Genomic DNA, 23,358 nt, shown 5'->3' on the forward strand with positions numbered 1-23,358 from the left:
AACCAAACAGATAATATAAAAGTAATACCCACACCTGTGTATGGTTGTATCCTTGTTGTTTTTTAGCAACCAAATGCAAGCATTGAAGAAGCATTAGAAAGACAAAGGGAGTCTACAAGAATAGGGACAGCAAGGCTTTGTCTACAAACAACAGGAACAAAGGGGGTAATTTTTTTTATGTCCAATCTAAATCTGAGTGATAAAAAAAATGGATGTTTCCTAGGCATGCATCAGGTTTGTCTAGCAAGAGGTGGTTGAGGGCACACACATCACAAAGTGGAAGATGAATATCATGTGATTGGGAGCTTAAATCTAAACCTTGTCTCGGTGTAAGGGTATAACAATACACTTATTTTATGTCCTACACGTTACAATCTAAGGCAGCACATGATCTACACACGTTCTCTCAGTGTGTCTGTGTGGTTTAAGAGTTACATGTCTTATCTCTGGAGCTTTTACAGAGAGTCAAGGAGCTAGGTAATGGGAGTTGGTGAGTGGACACATTAGTTGGATACCAAAATGAAGAGAATGTGATAAAAAAGTAGTTGATTTAAAGTCAACCCAGATTTAAGATACCTATGCTTTAGCTAAAAACACTAGAACTGGTCGTGTCAAAGCAAGAACTGTGGAGGGGGAAAGAGTATCACGGGCCATTCTTAAACAGCAAATGCCATTGTGGATGGCCAGTTAAGGATTAACTCCTGTTTTATCCTTGAACTGGTTGAATTTCTCATAAAATTACTAAGATCTTATTTAGATACTGTGGTTCAAGAATTGAAAACACCCCATAATATCTGTCCACAAATTTGGAGATTACTCAATGCAGTGCTGGGCCACGTTCCTCTATCTTAACAATATCTGGTTATACATCAAATGGAAGATATTTTGTGGGTTACAATGAAATGAAATTGATATCAGAAAATCATGTGCAGCCTCAGAGATATTTTTCTAAAGCTCAAGTATAACCAGTGGCTTTATCTGTTAACATTGAAAAGCATATAGATGTTCACAATAAAAAAGAAACATACTTTAATATTTTATGTGATGAACATTCAACAGAAGAAAAGCTTTCATCATCTTAAAGTAGAATAGTTATGCATTTCTGATCTATAAACACTCTTACAGTGGTCACGGCTGACATTTATCAGTTCTCTCTCATATTTTCGTCATCCCTGTCTAGGTGTCTTCACCCCGAATTATCTCTACCAAACATTTTCCATTGCTATAAAAAGGACCAATATACCATTGTACTAAACTTTTCCACTAGCTCTCATTTCCCACGTGGATATTACGAATAGAAAGAACCAAGATACTACTACTACTTCCACGTATCTCATTTTTCTACCTCTACTTTTTCTATATGTATGTTAGTATATAATCTTGGTAAGTCTTAAAAGATGTTATATTATACGAGTCTCGATGTTGTGGAAAAACTGTCTAAGCAAATAGCATCCATCAACACGCAACAAACATCAAACCAACCCTTTCGAACTGTATTTTAGAACATCAAAACAGAGAGTTCAATTTCACCGTCCAGTGTAGTGTTCCCATTCCAATATTCAATTTTGGTGAAACAAGAACGCACAATGATCTTGACATAGGACCACGGATTGTATTGCTTTTTTTTTTCTTTTTATATATTTTTATCTGGTACAGGGGACCATAGTAAAGTAGAAAACAAACACACGTTTGTGGATCAAGTTTTCCCCTACGTACAACTTGGGAGGAGTCATCATCATCGTCATCGTTCATGATGTGATAATGGTTCCACAATAGAATGCACCCTCGCTTGTGCCTCTGCTACCCTTATATAAAGCCACGCACCAGTACTTCCATCAATTAACCGTTCATTCATCGAAATTCTCAACTCAAGCCTTGGGGTGATGATAGAGAAGACACTGTGTGAGAAAAAAGGAAACATGGAGGGTGAAGAAACTGAGATAAAAGAACAATCCAGGTTCAAGAGGATTTGTGTGTTCTGCGGAAGTAGCCCTGGGAACAAGACTGGCTATAAGGATGCTGCTATTGAGCTTGGGAAAGAGTTGGTAACATCTCACTCTCATGTTTCTTCTGCTAATTTCAAACTCTGCTTCTTAATGCCAACCTTGTTTTGTTCAAGGAAAGTCGAACTTGGCACATGTTGTTTTTGGTTCATCCTGTTATTTTTGGTGGTCTTGGTTTGGGTTAAATGTTCAATTTAACCTTTGTTGTTTCTTCATATGTTTCTCGGTACCCCACATGGTTTCTTCATCCACATTTCAACTACAAAACCCCTTAAGAAAAGCGAGGTGAAAAAAAATCCTTTTTTTTTTGTTTTCACAAGAGAGAGAGAATTAATTTTAAGTTTCATGGTTTTTTCATGCATATTTTGTAGTATGGTCTATACAGAGTTTAAGCATCTACCTTTGGAAGTTTCAGAGTTTTTGCTGATGGTGGGAGAGTTTAATGAAAGAGTAACTACCATTGTTGAATTATTAACTGAACTAACTTACTGTTTTAAATCTTGAAAAGGTGTCAAGAAATATTGATCTGGTTTATGGAGGAGGCAGCATTGGTTTGATGGGGCTGGTTTCCCAGGCTGTTTATGACGGGGGTCGCCATGTAATAGGGTGAGCAGAATTTTGGTTGTGATTTATGAGTGTTGTTGGATTGTATGATATGTTATTAATTTCAACTATTTCATGTCATGATATTGTCTGCAGGGTTATTCCCAAGACACTCATGCCAAGAGAGGTAATGTTAAGATGTTTTGGACGCACTTCATCAATCATGATTGGAAATAAAAAGAAAATGACCAAATATCCACCCAGAGAGAGGGGCACAGAACGAGAGACAGAGAGAATTATCTACAGACGCTTTACCTTTCCACCACAATATGCTTTTCTTGATCCAATCCTACCTATCCTCTTTAGACAAAGTGTTGAGATACTGTTTAGAAAATGATTTCCTTTAACATCTTCTTTTATAACATGATTCTTTTATAAATTGACAGTTTGAAGAATTTGTAAATTATGATACATAATCAGTGTAGTAAAACTAAACCTTTATATATGTGAACAAGTTAATGTGTAGTGAATTTGCACCTTAGTTTTGTTATGAATGACAGTGTATGAATTTTGCACTTTGTCTTTTGTGGTGATTCTTTTAGGTTTTGAGGTGGGAGTAATGCTTGCTTTCCACGTTTTAGAGTCTTTTTCTATAAACTTATCTATCAATACACCTGGCAACCTGGGGTCATTCCTTCTGAGGCATTTTGTCTCTCTCTCTCCAAGTTCCATGTACCCTCTTTAGATTCTTGTGGCAACCCTTGTTTGATCTCCATTTTCTTATCATTGATCAGTAACTTTTTCAACCTTTCTTCGTTTGGTCTATTGTTTGGTTTATCTCCCAAAGGAAAATGTCAAGCTATACGATTCCCTCTTGAGCCCACTTCTGCAGTACTCATCATTACCCCTCTTCCATTCCTGTCCATGCATTCACTCACACAAAAACCTCTTTATGGTTTCAGTGATAATTTGGATTCATTTGAAGGGCTTGTGGCTTTTTGCAGATCACTGGAGAGACAGTGGGGGAAGTGATGGCAGTAGCAGACATGCATCAAAGAAAAGCAGAGATGGCTCGCCACTCTGATGCCTTTATTGCCTTACCCGGTTCGTACAACACACCATATTCCCTCTTAAACTCACATATCATCAACATTATACACACTCTATCTAACTTTTCACACTGCCTCATTTCAATGATCTTGATTTCTGAGTAACAAAACAAAAACCACCCTCATGTAATTACACTTCATCTTCTTTATCACTGATTATGATTTCAAAAGGAAAAAGCAATTGATGCTCACTGTACAAATTCTGTTCTTTTTTGTATGAATGTGAGTTTTTTTAGTACACACTACTTTGTTTACTTTGTTGATGATGTTACGTGTCAGTTTTTTTATGAATGTGAGGTTTTTTAATACACACTACTTTCTTGATGATGTTACGTGTCAATGAAAATGTACATATGACATGTCAACTGCAAATCATTATGTGATAGAATGTCAGGACTTTAAAACTCATCCATAGATGGCTTATAGACATGTTTCGGACAAAATCCACATGATCTATGAGAGATTGTTCAACTTCTGTGATGCAGATGCTCTACTTTATTTCTCTAATGCATCAATAAATTTGTAGATGGGATCTAAGTTTAACAACATCAAATCCAGTGTAGAATACTCCATCACCAGTTTTTTTTCTTCTGTTTAAATCATGTTTTCCTGTTTGAATTTAGTTATACCATCTATAAAGTCTAGTAATATTCTTAAAGAAAGATTTCACTAAAAATAACATTAAAAATAAATAATTAAAAAAAGAGTGAGACTTATTTAAATTTATTTATCTTGTAATAAAAAATATATTATACACTATAAGAGAATTTATTAAAAACATTTTTTTCTTAAATTATTTATTATTATTAAATTGAAATATTGAAAAGCTAAAATTGTAAAAGGAAACAGGACAGATTTCCAAAGATTACACACAGGCCCAAGAAAAACAAAACCAAGGGTCCCATATCGTTTCTTTCCCTATTATGATTCAATAAAAGAACTGTAAAAGGGGTCATTCAGTCTATCATTGTTTGGTTCCAAGTTTCTATATCCATATCCAAAAACATAATTAAAATGGAAAACGACAACAATGGCTGAGAAAACAATTAAATAAATAAATAATTGCTTGCTATCTTCTAGTTTTGAAACTCAATTCTGTGTATATATATATAAACTTTTAAAATGAGGCACAGAAAGAAATAAGGAGAAAAATTAATTAATAATAATGTGTTTTCTTGATATGTGTGAAGGTGGCTATGGAACACTTGAGGAGCTTCTTGAGGTCATAACTTGGGCTCAGCTTGGCATCCATGATAAACCAGTAAGGACCCTTTTTAATGTTCAAAGATTTACAATGTATTAAGTTGAAGAATTTGTTTTTGTTAATGAAAAGGTAATTTCTTAACAAAGATGATCATGGTTTTGGAAGGTGGGGTTGCTGAATGTAGATGGATACTACAATTCCTTGTTGTCTTTCATTGACAAAGCTGTGGAGGAAGGCTTCATTAGCCCCAAAGCTCGCCACATAATTGTATCTTCCCCATCATCAAAAGAGCTTGTCAAAAAGATGGAGGTAACTGCAATCTCTCTTTCTGGTATAACAGTTTTTGTGAATGACGGTTAATGTTATAGACTATGTTTGTGGAAAAATATGATGGCTTGTTTTTTACATGTAAATGTCTGTATTCATTTGCTGATTTTTTGTTTGATGGTTACAGGAATATTTTCCACAGCATGAAAGAGTTGCCTCTAAGCTGAGCTGGGAAACTGAGCAGATAGATTACTCCTAAAGTTGTGACATGTCTAGGTGATTAGAGGATTATGGAAGAATATGTGTAGAAACAGTTGTTAGTTTAATGGTTTAAGAAAGTATTATTATTATTATTATTATTATTATTATTATTATGGCCATAATTATTTCAAGCTATTGCAACTATCTGTTAGTGTAAACTACAGAACTGACTTCAATGTAGCTGTCGAGCCTAACTACTCTGCTTAATGTGAATTCTGGTTTTTCACATCACATTTTCTAACATAATGTTTCTGAAAATTTGAGCTTTGAGACTGTAATTTCACACTGTGAAACTGTTCCTCTTTTTTATTTCAGCTGTGAAACTAGAATTGAGTTTTGAGAAGATTTTATTTTTATTGAGTTAATTTCACTTCATTTCAACTATAATCATTGTATACAGAGGACTAAACTAAATAGATACGTTTGAAAAATATGAAAATAAATTATTTAAATTAAAGTGTATAATTGTGTTCATTTAGTCAATGAGGTGTGTCAAATTTGAAAACTATATTTAAATTAACAATATTCGTCGAATTAAGTTTTTTCTTAAGAAATGGATTTCTTCACATTCATATGATATGTGGAAATTTCAGATTTAAATTCCAATTCAAATTTAAATTAATATCAAATGCTATGAAACAATAGTATTTAGAGAAATAAAATAAAATTTCATCTTAAATGAAAAACAAATCACGTTATTTCATAAAAATTAATGAAAATTTAATTAAGCTAAAATTAATGTAACTCATACATTTAAAAGCATTACTTGAGTTTATATATATATATATATATATATATATATATATATATATATATATATATATATATATATATATATATATATATATATAATAACATCACGTTATAAAATGAAACCAGAGAAAAGGCTACAATCTTGTATATAAAGGTGATGTTGCTTGCCACGGTTGAAGAACTATATTCAGAGTGTTGGCGATTAAAACAGAAAAGATGGAAAATAAACTGAAAAGACATATTACCTCAACTTGAATCAAAGCTTTTCAATATTGATTAATGTGTAAATTAGTGTAGTAGTGATGATAGTATTTTGAAATGTCAATATAATTTAGATAGAAATGTTAAAGTTTGTCAAGGGAGTGATTAATTAGGAAGACATAACATTAAAGAAATTTGACTTGAATTGTATAAGAGGTTGAAGTCATTCTTAATTCAAAATCTCTTGTTATTGAATTTTACTTTTATAATATTCTATTTTTCATTTCTACCTAACATAAGATTTATACTCCCACTTAGATTTTTAAGTAGTAGTAAAAGTTTGTAAATATGAATTTATGCAAAATGTAGTACAAATATATCACGTTAATTTAAAAACTAATGTAGAATAATTGGTAGTACCCTTGTTAAGTTTCTTGAAAATACCAAAGTTTATTTAAAGAGAATATGGTAGCTTTTCTCCATTCTAATGCTTAGAATCTTTTATTAGCGTTTCTTATTTTCTCCAAGTTCAATATCCATGCTTAAATATTACTAACTTCTTGTAAATCGAGAATCATTATCTCAAATGGATTATAATTCTCAGGTTTAAGCCTATAACACAAATAGCCTATAAATACTTAAATTGTTTACCTTAGTGATGTTATCTCATCAAACTTAGGATCGCAATATTAACATCATTTGCGGTAACAAAAATTCTCTTAACCCTTAATTGGAGACTTGTTTCAATAGATTAGTTTCACATCAATTAGGTTGAGACCAAAGATAATTTAAAACTCCTCCTTTTTTCAACTCTTTGAGATGTCTTTTAGAATAAAACAATAACAAAATTTCATGTTTGAAAGCTAATAATATAATCCTAACAATATCACTCGACGTTAATATCAAATTATATCAATAATTAATTTAATTTTTCTTTCATGTGTTGATTATTCATATATTTATTAAATATAATTTTTAATGTTACATTGAGTAAAATAATAAATTGATATAGAAAATGTTTTTGAAATTACAAAAACATTATAGTTTTTTATTTTTACAAAGTTAATTGACGTGATTTAATAGTTGCGTATTAATGTAGTTTTTGACTTAAAAGAATGTTTCTCTTTTTTCTAACGAAGAAACTATTCAATAATTTCATAATAAAGAGATTTGTTAAAGACTTTGTGAAGCAAATGGTTAAATGGTTTGAAGATTTACGTTTAGGTACGAGTACACTTTTGTTTCTTTTTATAAATCGTAATATTATTTCATAGGGTTTGACTATTATAAATATCAACCTAACCCACACACTCGAATAGTGCATAATACATTCACCAAGGCCAACTGTGTTCTACGTGGTTTCCACTAAAGTGGTTCATTCCTACACAGAGACCAAACATCATTGTAATCATACCAAACTCAAATGTAGGAATACGAACATTTTATACACCAATCTTGACTTCCTCCAACAGTTTCTATACATCACGACCATATATATTCTTTTAATCAAATGAAAATCATTGTAAATTATAAATGTTGACTTTCTCGAAACTTTTTGAGAAGGCCTCACGTGCATACTTTGAATGGGAAAAAAAAGTTTAATATGGTTTTCTTCATTAAATAATTGAACTATGCAAAATTCAAAAATGACCAGAGTAAAGACAATAAAAAATAGAAAAAAATGATAACATATATTATTCAAATTCATTCTTGAGTATTTACTTTAACTGCGGTAATCATTTTTTACTTTTCATCCAATACATTTTTCTATCTCCTTTGTATTATTAAATTTCCTTGTACATTAAGAAGTCTGTTTTGGAAATAATGAATTTCTAAGCTACATGCATTCCCTCCATGCTGCTCTTCATTTAAACCTATATATATATATATATATATATATATATAATATAATATAAATTAATCCAAAAACCAATCAAACAAAACCCACCATTAATTAAGAATATCATTTGAATCATTCTTAGTCAACTCTATAAAAAAGAGCATAACATCCAATAATTTTTTTTATTTATCAAGAAATGATTTATCGTACTTCTAGCAGACATTTTTGTAAGATAATGATAAAAAAAGACTTTTGTATATGTAAAAAAAGAAAAAAAGAAAATAATATACATAAGTTAAATATAAACATTTATTAATTGTGAAATAGTTATTGATAAAATATGTTACTTACACTAACTATTGAACATAATTGACTAATAAAGTTATACTAATGTCAATTAGGCACTTACAAGTTGCGAAATATTTTCAATTCATCTTGTTGAATCTACATGCCCTAAATATTTAACTTCTTCAAAAGATAACTGATGATTTGTCCCATTCAATTAATATTATGTCAACCCCATGTGTCTTCTCTCTCCATCTCAATGGCAACTCACCAGAAAAGGAGGAAAGTGAAAATGAAAACTGAAAAAATGGCTAAGTATTTTCATTGGAATAAAAAGGCTGTGTTCCCATTATTTCAATACCCTTTTTTTATAGCCTAAGCGAACAAGATACATTTGAATTCTCTCATGCACAAGCTAACCATTTTCTTGCCATGAGTTTCTTGCGCAGAACCCGCCAAAGTTCGGCGATCAGCCATTAACAAAAGTTTGCTGCAAATTTCATTCACGTATCTTCTTCAAAAGGTCAAGCAGACCATCGATGGCTTAATATATATATTATGCAACATATAATGAGTTCTGACTGATTTATTAGGCCTCACTCTTTGACAGCAAATAACCCTTTTATTTTGCTGAATCATATATACATATACATATACCTATTTCTCTAGCTTTAGGGCTGTTACTTGTTTTGCTCAAGAAGCTAAGCCTTTTGTTTTATCTCCTTCCTTCAAGATAGTGTGCAATGTACGTATTACTTCAACCCCATGTTCTTTCTCATGTTTGATTGTGCCTTTAAGGTTATATTATATGTCTTTTCCTGCTATGTAAAGTTTCCTACGTAGAGGTTATTTTCGGTTTTGACTAGGGCCCTTAAATCATGCTTGAATATCTAAAACCTGAATATCAAAATGCAAATGAATAATGTATGTTTTTTTTTTCTTCTCTAGGAGTTTGAGATATCTTGTGATCTTCATGGACTTAAGAAAACGGAACACGAAAATGAGTTATATTAGGAGGGCATGCAGTGCCAAAAACACAAGGGTTACCCTTTTCAACGGCATCAAATTTGGCTTTCATTGGTTTCTTAAAAAAAGTGTGCACGAAGTAGTGTGTAGTGAATGAAGGTAACGCGTATGCTAATGAACTTCTTGCTCTTAAGCGTTTAGGCCATGTGACCCGTGATGCAATTTTCATGGGAACTTCTAAACTATCTCTCACCTTTTCTACTAATATATAATATAAAGCACACAAACCATGGTTTTTCATATTTCACAAACCACCCATTGCTTTTCTCTTCTCTTTCAATTTCCATCAGAAACAGTTATATATCTAGAAAGACTGATAATTTGTTTGGATTGCATTTTGATCCAACTCATCTCACGTTTAACTCAATCTATCCCTCACGTTGTTTTTGTGTTTATGCATTGAAAAGTGCAAAGCTTCACAGATTTTCAAACACATCCATATTGGTTAGACTCATTTGGAGTTTCTCTTGCAAAATTGTGACAGTAAAACTGCCAGGTGTAGGTACTAACTTTGTCTGTGTTGTTTTGCAGGTTAGAGGATATTGAATCATCTAAAATGGGTTTTGGTCGAACTTCGACCTCGAGAAGTGGAGATTACTTGGAAGGGATGCTTAATGACTATGTTGGAGGAAGAAACAAAGTGAAGGCTCAGAAAGTTTCCTCCACAAAGTTTGTTGCAGCACTCACTTGTCTTCAGTTTTTCTTTGCAGTTTATGCAACATTCTTATTGTATTACATGGGGCCTTCCATTGATTTAAGAACCAAACCAGAGTTCACATGGGCTACCAAAATTGCCCAACAGTGGAAACAACTTATGATCACACCCCACGTTATTGGCCGCTACCAAGAAGCTGCTTCCTCTCTCGTCATGGAGGGTGTTCTTCCCACAAGTCCGTCACAGGTGTGTGAGAATGAGAAGATAGACTTCCAGCAAAAGAAGTCCAATGATGTCCAAATGATCAAGTTAAAGAGAGATTTATACGATGAGGTGTTGAACTTCCAAAGCAAAACATTTGGCACTGAGACTCTTCAGGAGCTGATGGCAATGAAATCTAAATGGGACTTGAAGGGTCCAAACAGCCCAAAAATCACTGTGTTGCTGAACCACTTCAAGAGAAAGACACTCTGTGCTCAGCTTGATTCTTTGCTCCAACAGACCCTTCCTTTCCATCATGCTTGGGTTCTTTCATTTGGGAGCCCCAATGAGGCCTCATTGAGGAGAATTGTGGAGACCTATAATGACTCAAGAATCAGCTTCGTAAGCTCAAGCTATGATTTCAAGTACTATGGAAGGTTCCAAATGGCTCTTCAGACTGATGCTGATCTTGTGTACGTTATTGATGATGACATGATTCCTGGACGGAAGATGTTGCAGATTTTGGCGCACGTGGCTGGGACAGAAAAATACAAGAATTCTGTTTTGGGGAGTATTGGAAGGATTTTGCCTTTTAGACAGAAGGATTTCACGTTTCCAAGTTACAGAAAATTTCGATCTAAGGAAGCAGGGTTGTATTTACCCGATCCTGCTTACGATATCACAGTTGATAAAATTGTGCAGGTGGATTTTCTATCTAGTTCATGGTTTCTCTCTGCTGATCTTGTTAAGACACTGTTCATTGAGACACCTTTTACCTTCTCAACTGGTGAAGATCTGCACCTCAGGTTTGTCAATTTCTACACTCTTACATCATGTCGACAATTTCTTCTACCATTTTACGAAGATTTTTTCTTCTGGGGTGATAAAAAATTATGACTTTATTTGGTGATAAAAGATCCAACTGACTGCGAAATTGAGTTGAAAGCTGACCCATACAAGTCAAACATTCATGATTTGACTAAGCCAAATAGGATCTGGTAGTGTTCAACTAGTTGATGACATTAGGTTCAGAAACACTAATAAGTAGTACAAGTAGCAATAAACGTCACAAAAGGAAATATACTGTTTGTCAAATGTCAAACAAAGTAAATGCGTGTATCATGGACAGTCCAATTATCTTTTTCCTCATTTGTCCTCACAAAAGGAAGACAATTTTTTGCCACTTTTTTTAATTCAAAGTTTTGATCCATGAATTAATTTCAACAAAGCATTTCCCTGGAACCACTCTTATACTTCTGCATGATTATACTTGCTGAAAATTTGTTATCATTTTTATTACTGCAGCTATCAGCTTCAGAAGTACAAAAATGCTGGTTCCTTTGTTCTTCCAGTAGACCCTAAGGACAAGGAAACTTGGGGAGATAGTGAACACAGGCTTGCATATGTATCTGAAACCACAGTGATTTTCAAGGACATAGTTCAGGTCAGAGATGATCAATGGTGGAAAGCACTATCCACTGGTTATGTGACTCAATGGGCTGCAATGTACCCACAAAAAGTTGATGCACTCTTCTATGCTCACTCGGTTGATGAAGTGAAAGTGCTGGCACCACTTCTTGAAAAATTTAGGTCCACAGTTGGCAAGAAGGCCTACATTGTTGTCTCTGGAGGCAGTTTCTGCACTTGTGAAGATGCTGCAACAGCTCTCAAATGGCCTACAATGGTCTGCAAAGAACGTCGATTCAAGATTTTTGATTTGGCCATTGGATCACTTTCTGGGGTATCAGACTCAGAGGCACCAGTGATACACGCAGTGTATACCAGCATGAAGGGTTTGATCAAAATTCACAACCCCAGTGTAGTGATCACTGTTGCTGACATTAACCCTCATGTGAGAAAAGCTCTTAAGATGGCCTCAGAAACCAACTCAAACGCTACCACATTGGTTCTTTTACCCAGGGCATCAGTGTCTCAAGTTCTCTGGATGGCTGATCTGCGTTCAACAGCATTACCAAGTAAGACTATTCAATATACAATTGTTCATCTCTAGTTTATTCTTGATTTATCTTCAATATAAAAACTCAAACTAGTACATGATGCATAAAGGATGATGAGTCTCTGCTTAGTGAAAATTGGTTAGCTAATTCAATTATGCATTCACTTTAACATGTTATTTAATCACAAGCAGAGAATGAAAGCATGATAATTCTATGGTTGATCATGTAAAATTTTAACCAATGAATACGTATTAAACTCAACTTTGCCTTGCAGATTGGAATCGGATGAGGATTTCTGTGAACATCATCACCCAAAACAGAGCCAATTCACTAACAAGGCTTTTGAAATCTCTAAGCAATGCCTACTATCTTGGAGATGAAATTCCCATTACCTTCAACATGGATAGCAGGGTGGATGAGGAAACTATAAGAGTAGTAGGTTCATTTGAGTGGCCTCATGGACCCAAAACCCTGAGAAGGAGAATAATCCAAGGTGGTCTCATTCGTGCTGTGAGTGAAAGTTGGTATCCATCATCAGATGATGACTTTGGTCTCCTACTGGAAGATGACATTGAAGTTTCCCCTTACTACTACCTATGGATCAAATATGCACTCATGGCTTACCACTATGACCCTCAAGTTTCTCTCCCAGAGCTCTCCTCCATCTCCCTCTACACTCCAAAGCTCGTTGAAGTTGTCAAAGAGAGACCAAAATGGAATGCCACAGAATTCTTCAAACACATTCACCCCAACACACCTTACCTTCACCAATTACCATGCAGCTGGGGGGCAGTGTTCTTCCCCAAGCATTGGAGAGAGTTCTATGTATACATGAACATGAGGTTCACTGAGGATGCCAAATCCAACCCTGTTCAAATTCCAAAATCTAGAACAAATGGATGGCAGGCTTCGTGGAAGAAGTTCCTGATAGACATGATGTACCTGAGAGGGTATGTCAGTCTCTACCCAAATTTCCCTCAACAAGCAAGCTTTTCAACCAACCATATGGAGCCAGGGGCACATATCAGTGCAAAAGACAACGTTGTTAAGCATAACATACAGGACTTTGAGGTGCCACTACTGAAAGAAGACTTCAGAAACTTGTTGCCAGCAATGAAGATGCCTCCAGCATCAAAGCTCCCATCTTTAAACCTCTTCAATCAACCAGTTTCTCTGAAGGGTCTCAAAGCTGCTGGAGCTAAGCTGGGACAGGATGTGCTAAGATGCAACAATGTCACTGAGGTTGTGGCTGTTGATCAAGACACGGGTCTACCTCGTACCTGCTCCAAATTCTGAAAGACTTCGTTATTCTGATTAATTAATTAATTATTCTTTGTTGTTTTCTTTTTTTTTTGTCTGATGCTCAAGTTAAGAATGATTTGTAGTACTATGGTTTTAAATTAAGTGGAAAATAGGATCAGCAATTTTGCTGTTTGGGGAATAAGAATGAGGTAACTCATGTTTTCCCAAGAGGCAATCCCAGAGATACAATTGTAATTAATTGTTGATATTCATAAATTACTATGTTAAGATTTTCTGCAAGTTTAAGTAACGTAGCTACATGCCAACTTTGTGTTGTGGAATCCTTCCAAATAGAATCGATCTTAATTAGAACATGAGATTTTAAAAATTCTTTTTTAGATTTCATTTCAAGTACATTAAACTCTCTTTTAAAATAGTTAAGAAGTGAATTTCAAATATCATTATCCCTAAATTTTTGTTTTAGGAAATCTTAAACAAACTTGGTTGTGCATTGTGCATAGTGTAAGACTTGTTTAAGGACTGATATGTCATTGATGAAGAAAAAATAAGTTTGACTTTACTATCCATTCTTCTGATGTTTATTAACGCTCTCTTTGTTTTCGAAGACGGAAATACAGGCACGGATATGCAAAGAAAGTTCAAAATTCTTTTTTTCGCACTAATGAAGATTTGTGAAGAAACGAGGGTAAATATATATATATATATATATATATATATATATATATATATATATATATATATATATATATATATATATATATAATATAATTAGTTTTCGTTATATATTTATAATAATAAAAATTGTAAAACCATACATCATCCACTCTATGTTGCCTACCTTTGCTTCTTTTATGCTAACTTTTCCGTGTATGAAAATAAAATGATATAATGATTGTTTCTTTATCCGCAAACCTTTGTACAGATGTATAATATGAAAATAAAATAATGTATTTACTTTCTCTGCCAACCGTCTCATCCAAATATATAGTATTTAAATTAATATAATGTAAAAATCTAAATTTTGGGTACCTATCACATTAATCATGGATAATTGGTTATAACCAATATTTTTTCTTTTTTTTTGAAACAATCAAGCTAAAATATTTGTTGGATTGTAATTTGAGAAAGATCACTTAATTATTAGGTATTGATCAAGGTAAGGATTTTAATATGGGCGTTAACAATATATTGAAGTTTAGAGAAAAATTGTATGTACCAAATGATGATAAGTTGAAACATATGATTTTTTATGAAAGACACAAAAGTCGACTTAGTTTGTATCTAGACATGATTAAGATGTATCAGAATCTAAAGAAATCATTTTGGTGGTTAGGTATGGAGAAGAATGTAGCTCATTATATAATAATTTGTTCGACTTGTCAAAAAGTTAAGGTAGTACATTAGAGACATGAAGGTTTGTTATAATAAATGTACTTAAATAGAAGTGAGAGAGTATTCTAATGAACTTTGTTACTAACTTGCCATAGTCATTAAGAAGGAGGCATGATATTATTTGGGTGGTGGTGGATTGTTGGACAAAGAGTCTCTATTTTCTACCTATGAGTCAACAATGAATATAATCAAACTAGTACAGTTGTGTATCAATGAGATAGTCAAGTTATACGGAGTACCTTCTAGTATAATATCAGACAAGGATTCTAGATTCACATCCAGGTTTTGACAAACTCTATAAGATGCTTTTGGAAGTAGGTTAAGGATGAACTTTTTGTATCATTGTTAAACGGATGGTTAATCTAAAAGAACAATCGAGACACTAGAAGATTTGTTGAGATTTTATGTTGGATCATCTGGATACTTGGAATGAGGTGTTGCCTTTAGTGAAATTTACCTATAACTACCACGCGAATATTGGAATAACTCTTTATGAAACCTTGTATGCTAGAAAATGTATTAAGATGGAGAATCATAGAAAGTGTAAGACTTCTCTATATTAGTATTAAGATGGAAAATGAGGGATGAAAGAAAGATATGAAAAATACTTTTATCTTTTTCTTATAATAAATGAATTTTTGAAGACGAAAATTGATTGTGAAAAGAATTGTAAGATCATGTTTCGCTCTACTTTTGGTTCATCTTTATCAACTTTCTCTCGTGTATACATCGTATGAAATAAAACGATATAATAATATAATGATAATAATATAATATAAATTAAATATTAGAAGGAAATGAGGTTACCATATTTTCCTTTTTTTTTCTCTCACACGTTCCAAACCCACGGCATCTTTTTTTTTAATCTCAACCAAATTAGTCTTTAAACACTCCATCCACAATTAAATTTTCAATGCATAAGAGAGTTAGCAAAGAAAGTAACATATTATATTATTTTATTTTCATATTATTCATGACGGAAATATTAACATAGAAAGAAATAATTATTATATTATTTTATTTTCATATGATTGAAAGGATAAACCGAAACAAATACATTCGTCAGATTTTTTATCAACCCATTCCAATAATCAATTATATAGATCAAAATGATATTTTCACTAAAAATCTTTCGTCTATGCTTTATTTTCTTTTAAGTTATAACTTAAATATACAACTTAAATATATGTATCAAACCTTATGGAAACTTTAATACTTACTTGAAATGAATAATACAGATATATATAATTTGCATAATAGTTAATATTATTTATTAAATCAAATGACTACGTCTTTAAAAAAATTGTAACGACAAAGATCTCCTCATCTCTTAAGTTATAGCAACATTAATCAAATTATTAACATTAGAAACTTCGTCATTTCTTATAAATATCTTTTATAAGTTTTGTGAAATTTTCCTACGAAATAATTTTATCAAAACCACTTCTATTTGATTAATATTATTTTCGAAAACTATATATTTTATTTTTCACGTGTGATAGTGGTAAATTAAAAATATTAATTTTATATGCATCTATATTTTCCGGTTGCAATTTCAACATTTTTTCCAATTTTAATTATTAGTTTTCATTACTTTAAATTTTAAAAATTTAACCCTCTTTATTTCGTCTGCAACGACGGAATACAACCGAAGTATGATGATGCAATACTGATTATAACAAAGAAAATAATAAAATATTTGAATTAAAGTGGAAAACCTTTCACTGCAGCTTCTCAATTACTTTTTTATATTTAAATATTGTATACATTTTTTAATTCACCAAATAAATATAACAAAAACCTGATATAACAAATTAAAAAATAAAAAAACACTATAGCACACAGAAAATGTGATACTGTTGAATTAGTGGGAAATAGAAGAAGTCTAACATATTCTAAGATATTGTCACTGAAGATAATTGAAACTACAAGGAGAAAAGATAAGAGTGTAAGATTCTGGTAACATGCAATGCATATGCAACTATCATTTTTCAATTTAGATAAGTCATGAGAAGTGTGGGTGAAGATCCACTAACTATAACATCGGGGACAAATAAGTCATTCCACGTGAATAATAATAAGAAAAATATATTTTTAACAATTTTTTTATAATTATTTTATATGGTAGTTTGTGATTGGTGAAATGTAACAATTTATTGTAAAAAAGTGTTAAAAAAATTGTTAACAGAGAAAAATGAGATTTTCGTTGGATTAGTTGACCAAAGACTTGAGAAGTGTGTTTTTACCATTTTGCCTAACCATTTCCGGTGCAACAACAGTGGTAGAGGGTTGAATCGGAAATATTTTCCTAATGTTTTTACCGCATTGAGCGCGAGAAAAGGGTTTCTGGCTTCACTCACTCTCACTTTAAGTAGTTGTAGCAATTACCGATGAGACTTGCGTATTGTATTTTGAATTAAATTACGACGCCGCGAGCCTCCAGTTTCTTTCCCATTCATTTTCCCGGGAAAGTTTCTGTTTGGCTTGCCAGAAAATCTCAGAGTTTCTCTCAGAAACATAAAAGGCGCTTCGAGGCGAGCGAGTGGGACCGCGTCGGAGTCCCAACTCACAAAAACACTTCTGCGAATTTATGAGCACGAGATCCCGTAATTCGATACAGGTAGGTCCATTACCTAACATTTTTCATTCATCCATGTCACTCTCTCTCTCTCTACACGCCTCGTTAGGGTTTTTACTTGTTCTTTCTTGCAGGAGTAGTGTAGGGGGATTTCGTGTATGGATCCTACTCTCAAGCTCTGCGCCTTCTTCCTCGTTCTTGTCGGATTAGGTAAAATCATTGCTCGTTTTTTTTTTGGGACTTGCTTGTCCTGTTCTGGTTTTTTTGGATTGAGTTGTGGTTGATTTTGATGTTTTTTGGTGTCAGTGAACGGTTCTTTTGCGGAAAATGATTTTTCACAGTGCGAAAGCGTTGTTAAGAGATGGACGCGTACTTCGCTAGATGAGGAAACGACAAAGGAGGATAAACATATGCTGAGGGATTTGCTGTTTTTCTTGCATGTTCCTCGAACGGGAGGGAGAACGTATTTTCACTGGTAATTTAATTCCTGATGTGTGTTTTAATTCTGAGCATTTTCTCCTTAATTCAATTTGTTAACCTGTTTCGTTGTTCTGTTGTTTCTGTAGTTTTTTGAAAAAGTTGTATCCCAGCTATCTGGAGTGTCCTCGCTCTTATGATAAGTTGCGCTTTGATCCAAGGTGCTGCCTGAGTTCGTTATTTTAGTCATTGTTGTTCTTTAATTATTATGCTTGCATGTGAGTTTTTTTTTCTAAATATTTTAAAATGCTAAATTGAGTGTTTTGGGTGTTGGTGGAGTAAAGTTGGTCGCATTTTTAGTGAGTAGTAGCCCCCTCTGGCTAATTGTGGGCTTGTGGGTTTTGATGCTGGTGCTTTTTGACATTAAAGGTCACTAAAGCTTTTTAGGAATGGCTTAAATTGCTTTTTTTTTGAGCTGATGTGAGTTTGTGACTGTTGAGCTGTCTACAATATTATAATATCAATAATGGCCTTCAGAACTTGTTAAGCTCGCTGACATTTCCCTTGCCAAGTTTAGGACATTGTTGCACATAGTTATAACCCACGTCTCTGTAGATCTGGACATTTTCAGCTCCTTTTCTGTTCATTTTACACACTAAAATGAGTAGAATTCACAGCAGTTTTTATGATATTTTTAGTCAACAAAATTATGACAGATCATCACAGCTGTTTTTTCTTCGCATCTAAAGCATAGCAACTTCTATAAGGTCACAACACTCTCACCATAGTCTTAGTCCATTGCTGAAAACCCATAATTTAGATTAAAAAAAGTACACTATAAAATCCAACATAATACTTATTTTTGTGTTCTATTGTATTTTGGAATTTGCAGTAAACCAAAATGCAGGCTGTTAGTTACACATGATGACTATAGCATGACATCCAAACTTCCAAGGGAGAGAACTTCTGTTGTTACCATACTTAGGGATCCAGTTGACCGTGTATTTAGTACATATGAATTTTCAATAGAGGTTGCAGCTAGATTTTTGGTGCATCCAAACTTGACCTCTGCAACAAAGATGGCTCTACGCTTAAGCTCTAAGACTAAAGGAGTAAGCACACTGGATATATGGCCGTGGAAGTATCTCGTTCCATGGATGAGAGAAGATCTATTTGCTAGGGTATGTTTATTTTATTTTGTTGTTTGACATTGGCCTTTTTGTGAATTTTATTTCCAAGCTTCTAAATCCGTATAAGGTTTTAAGAGTCTATTACTTTTACATGTTTTTCTGTACTTCTATGTGATGTATTCATGATTGATGTAGATCTTAATTGACAGAGAGATGCCAGGTATAGTAGGGGACAGAATATCAATGAGAGCAATGATTCTTATGACATGGAAGATTTTGCAATGCCATTACAAGAATACATCAATGATCCTGTGGCTGTGGATGTTGTACATAATGGAGCCACATTCCAGGTACTACAGCAACTGTTTGTTTAGCAGTGTGGACATTCTTATGCTTCATCATTTTCAGGAAATACTAGAATGTCTCACTGTTTTCTGACATCGTTATTCAACTGTATCTTTCCTAGAACTTCTCTGTGTTGTAATATCACTAATAATCAATGCAAAAATAAAAAATAAAAAATTGGTGCATATAATTTTTTAGCCACGAGACTGCTTACCCATTTTATTGTTGTATGATCTACTCTTGCCTTATGCCTTAACAAACACCAATACCGTAGCTTTCATTTAAATATAAGGCTAACTAGATAGGATGTGCAGTGCTTAATTTTAGTTGTATTTATATCCTGCCAAATCTAAATCCCCAAATGTAATTAAAAGCTGAAATCATGTATGCATGGAGTTTCTTGATAACGCTGTCTGTATTATATGTAATTGAGTTTGGTTTACCGCTCAATTATCAGGTTGCAGGTTTGACAAACAATTCTTATATAGCAGAGGCACATGAAGTGCGCCATTGTGTACAGAAATACAAAACCCTTGGTAAATATGTGCTACAAGTTGCAAAGGTATTAAATAAGCTTTTCAAGTGAGATAGTTGTATTCATTTAGTTTTTGCTTCCCATACTGATCCTTTCTTCAACACTACAGCGACTCATGCTTGTATATATTGCAGAAGAGACTGGATGATATGTTGTACGTTGGTCTAACAGAGGAACACAGAGAATCTGCAACGAAATTTGCAAATGTGGTTGGTACTCAAGTGATATCACAGCTCAATGCCCCGAAGTCTAGCCTGGAAACTACTGATAATACAGGTAAGTGTGGTTAAACACTGTGTGTCAAACCTTTTCTGATGTTACAAAAGCAAAGGTGTCTAAAATGTTGCACAATTTTGAGAATGATGGTAGCACTCATTCTTTTTTGTTTGAGGATCATATCATATTCTTGCTTGCACCAAAACGTGTTACATTTTCTGATGTGTGTAGTATCACATTTTGAAATGACCATTGAGTAGTATTTTGGTGTTGACATTTATAGTCTTGTCTTGGATATATATTGTGATGTATTTTCATTGACATATGGCATTGATCGTGTACTTGCACTACAGAAAGGAGTTCATTTTCGAATTCTGATCTGGATAGCATTGAACATCAGGTTAGAAGCGTCTCTTTGATGTAAGAGCTTTGTTATTGAAATTTGAATATGGAAAGCATTCTTACAACTTTTCTTACTGTAAAACAGAATAGCACCTTGAACAGGGAAGGAAGTGAGGTTACTTCAAGTGAAGGGGGAGAAGCAACAGAATCTAATGTAAGTTTGTTTTCTTAGCAAGTGTGGCTGTTTCATTGGCTTGCTAGTTATTATCTGTTTCTCATATTTAAACTGCATGTTGATCCGTTATTTATTTTAGATGACTGTTGGAGAACTAATGGATGCTTATGAACTCTGTATTGCCAATTTACGGAAGGCTCAGTCACGCCGACGTATAGCTTCCTTGAAGAGGATTTCTCCAGTGAACTTTACAAAGGAGGTAAGCTTAGTAGTTCTAGTGTTCACATAATGTCATTCTACCATGTGTGTGTGAATTTCTATTCCTCCACAACTCACTCTTCAGGTATAGACACGAACGGCTGTCCAGAATATGTATTTCTTACATGGATTGGTGATGCCTTTATTTCGAGCTATTTAGACTTGGAATTCGGTTTTGAATTCGTGTGTATTGTCTGGGATACCTATGTTGTGCACTCTTTCATTATGTTAACTTTTGTATCTCAAATCATTTCACGGGCTTTCAAATCAGCAAGGATGTTTTGACATAGAAATTTACGTGCATTGTATATTGGGTTCATACACTGGTTATTTCTAGAAGTCAATGACAGGCTAATAAAATATATAGGTAAAATGCATATATCGTTACATTTTTCATTGGTATTTATAATGTATGCAAGTGAAACCGCATTAATATATTTTAGAAATTTATAATATATGATATGAATGTATTGAACTTGTCATACATTGACAAATTGTTTCAACATTTATTACCTTTTTCTTTTGGATTTTTAGTTATTAAAGACCGAGTCTTTAGTGTCTGATTAATGTTGACTTCTGATTTTAGAGTTAGATTGGAAATTTCCTGTTAGCTTTTGCTATTGCGTTGTGCCTTTCTAATGATTTGTGATTTTACAGGCACGTCTTCAGGTTCCTGAAGAGGTTCTCCATGAGATACGATCTCTTAATGACCTCGACTTGCAGCTCTACGAATATGCAAGAGCCATTTTCAATAAACAACATAAAACGTCGTTGCTGATTAATGAGGTATGATGCTGGTTTTATACATTTTCTCTATTAAGATGATCATATTCACGGGATTTAATGGTTGAAGAAGACTGGGAGTCTTAATTTTGCACAACTGGAAATTAAAAAAAAAATAAAGCATTCTAATAGTAACTTCGAGGACTTGATTATAGTTACTGTGTTATGCGTATAATTTCTTTAAATTTAATCTTGGGACAACTTTCTAACAAATTGTTGTATATGGCTCATCTGTATTACATTGGAATTTTAATGAAAGGCATCTACAAATTTTAAAACCCGATATTTCTTTGTGAAGCATATATGTGAAGGATGTGTGTATATCCATGAAATGAAGTTTATTTATATGTAGAAAAAGCATAAAATGAGTAAGGTATTACTCTGTAAAGCTGGCCTCACGACCACATTTGGTAATCTTAAATCTATATGCACGTGGAAGGGGGCAACTGCCTGAAGACTTTGGTGACTTGCACCGAAATTGTCTTCAATTTGATTTATTTTACTATGTTGCATTGCAGGATAGTTGGGACAACTTTAGCTCTGCATATGGCCTCTGGAGGGTCGTTACACTAGCAATTACTTTTGTCTTTTTCTTTTTCATATTCTTACTAATTGTAAACGCGAGAAGAAGAACGTGGAAAGTTAAGAAGTGAAAGTAATTAATTCATAATTTATGGGATCAGAGTCTAAAAGATATTTTCGGGAACATATATTTTAGACAAAATTTGATCGATATTCTCATACCCGTTCGTATAGTTCAAACTGGATTTTCCTCCAAGTTTTGTCCCTCATCAGAACATTGCCTCTCGAGTTTATGCCTTTCGCTTTTGTTACAATTCTTCCTTTTGATTTGACGACATTACTTTACACCGACTAAAATGGGGTTGAATTTAGTAACCTTTAGTTTTTATTGAGTATTGTGTAAGTAGGTTTGATACTTTTATTCAGATTTCAGTTGATTTAAAAAGATACAACAAATTGTTTTGTTTTTTCAACGCACTAAATTAATTATGGTCGTAAGTAGCTATTGACTCATTAATTTCTTAAAATAATTTTACAAACACATTTTCAAAATTTTACAGCACATCACAACCTTTTGGAAGTTGTAAGCATTAATGGTTTTGAATTTATTGAACATGGTAATTGTCAACCGCGTCTGCATGGTCCCCACGTTCACTACCAATAATGAATTATGTGGAACGAAAGAAGAAATGTGAACGTTATAATATACAAAATGGCTCCTGAGATTTACCTCTATCCGAGGGCGATGAAAAGGGGAGTTAAATCTGCCTAAATTGATAAATCAAATATTTACTAATTGTCATGAAAAAAAATTCTTTTTCTATTTATCACTTATGAACTATTAAGCTGGCATATCCATTATTAAACACCAAAATGCGTATAATATTCGTATTACAATTGGTGAAATGTCTAATTTGAGAAATATTTTGTCTTTAACATGATTTTTATATAATTTCAACACAATATTAATAACTATAAATACAATAATTTTTTAAAAAAACTGAAACTTGTAAATTTATTGTATAATTTTTATTATGATTATAGAAATAATAAACAAATTTTATATGATTACTATATTTTGTTTTCGGATGTTAGA

At 33.1% G+C, this 23,358-nt stretch overlaps 3 protein-coding genes across 4 annotated transcripts; all 3 read left to right on the forward strand.

The window, feature by feature from the left end:
* Window positions 1–1,531: 1,531 nt before the first annotated feature.
* On the forward strand, window positions 1,532–5,613 carry LOC124834567 (cytokinin riboside 5'-monophosphate phosphoribohydrolase LOG1-like). The gene is made up of 7 exons (XM_047309277.2): window positions 1,532–2,045; window positions 2,512–2,609; window positions 2,703–2,733; window positions 3,551–3,650; window positions 4,846–4,916; window positions 5,025–5,168; window positions 5,314–5,613. The coding sequence occupies exons 1-7, from the start codon at window positions 1,884–1,886 to the stop codon at window positions 5,383–5,385; spliced, it is 678 nt and encodes a 225-aa protein (XP_047165233.2). The 5' UTR covers window positions 1,532–1,883; the 3' UTR covers window positions 5,386–5,613.
* A 4,098-nt stretch (window positions 5,614–9,711) lies between these two features.
* LOC124834570 (glycosyltransferase family protein 2) lies at window positions 9,712–13,881 on the forward strand. Its single transcript, XM_047309280.2, has 4 exons — window positions 9,712–9,936; window positions 10,024–11,154; window positions 11,654–12,324; window positions 12,581–13,881. The coding sequence occupies exons 2-4, from the start codon at window positions 10,049–10,051 to the stop codon at window positions 13,600–13,602; spliced, it is 2,799 nt and encodes a 932-aa protein (XP_047165236.1). The 5' UTR covers window positions 9,712–9,936; window positions 10,024–10,048; the 3' UTR covers window positions 13,603–13,881.
* A 3,421-nt stretch (window positions 13,882–17,302) lies between these two features.
* Window positions 17,303–22,483, forward strand: TPST (tyrosylprotein sulfotransferase). 2 transcript variants are annotated; one of them, XM_088111074.1, is made up of 13 exons: window positions 17,303–17,581; window positions 17,674–17,749; window positions 17,846–18,014; window positions 18,106–18,177; window positions 18,849–19,137; window positions 19,296–19,436; window positions 19,889–19,993; window positions 20,101–20,242; window positions 20,536–20,582; window positions 20,670–20,738; window positions 20,839–20,958; window positions 21,615–21,743; window positions 22,093–22,246. In XM_088111074.1, exons 2-13 carry the CDS (start codon window positions 17,698–17,700, stop codon window positions 22,192–22,194), a joined length of 1,437 nt encoding a protein of 478 aa, XP_087967200.1. In that variant the 5' UTR covers window positions 17,303–17,581; window positions 17,674–17,697; the 3' UTR covers window positions 22,195–22,246. The 2 variants fall into 2 exon arrangements, with proteins under 2 accessions (XP_087967200.1, XP_047165234.1); XM_047309278.2 differs by lacking the exon at window positions 22,093–22,246 and adding an exon at window positions 22,259–22,483 and having other exon boundaries at window positions 17,307–17,581.
* The last annotated feature ends 875 nt before the right edge of the window (window positions 22,484–23,358 follow it).

This window comes from Vigna umbellata, chromosome 3, assembly GCF_029865625.1.
Source record: "Vigna umbellata cultivar VRB3 chromosome 3, Vumbellata_1.0, whole genome shotgun sequence".
In the NCBI taxonomy this organism is placed as follows: domain Eukaryota; kingdom Viridiplantae; phylum Streptophyta; class Magnoliopsida; order Fabales; family Fabaceae; genus Vigna; species Vigna umbellata.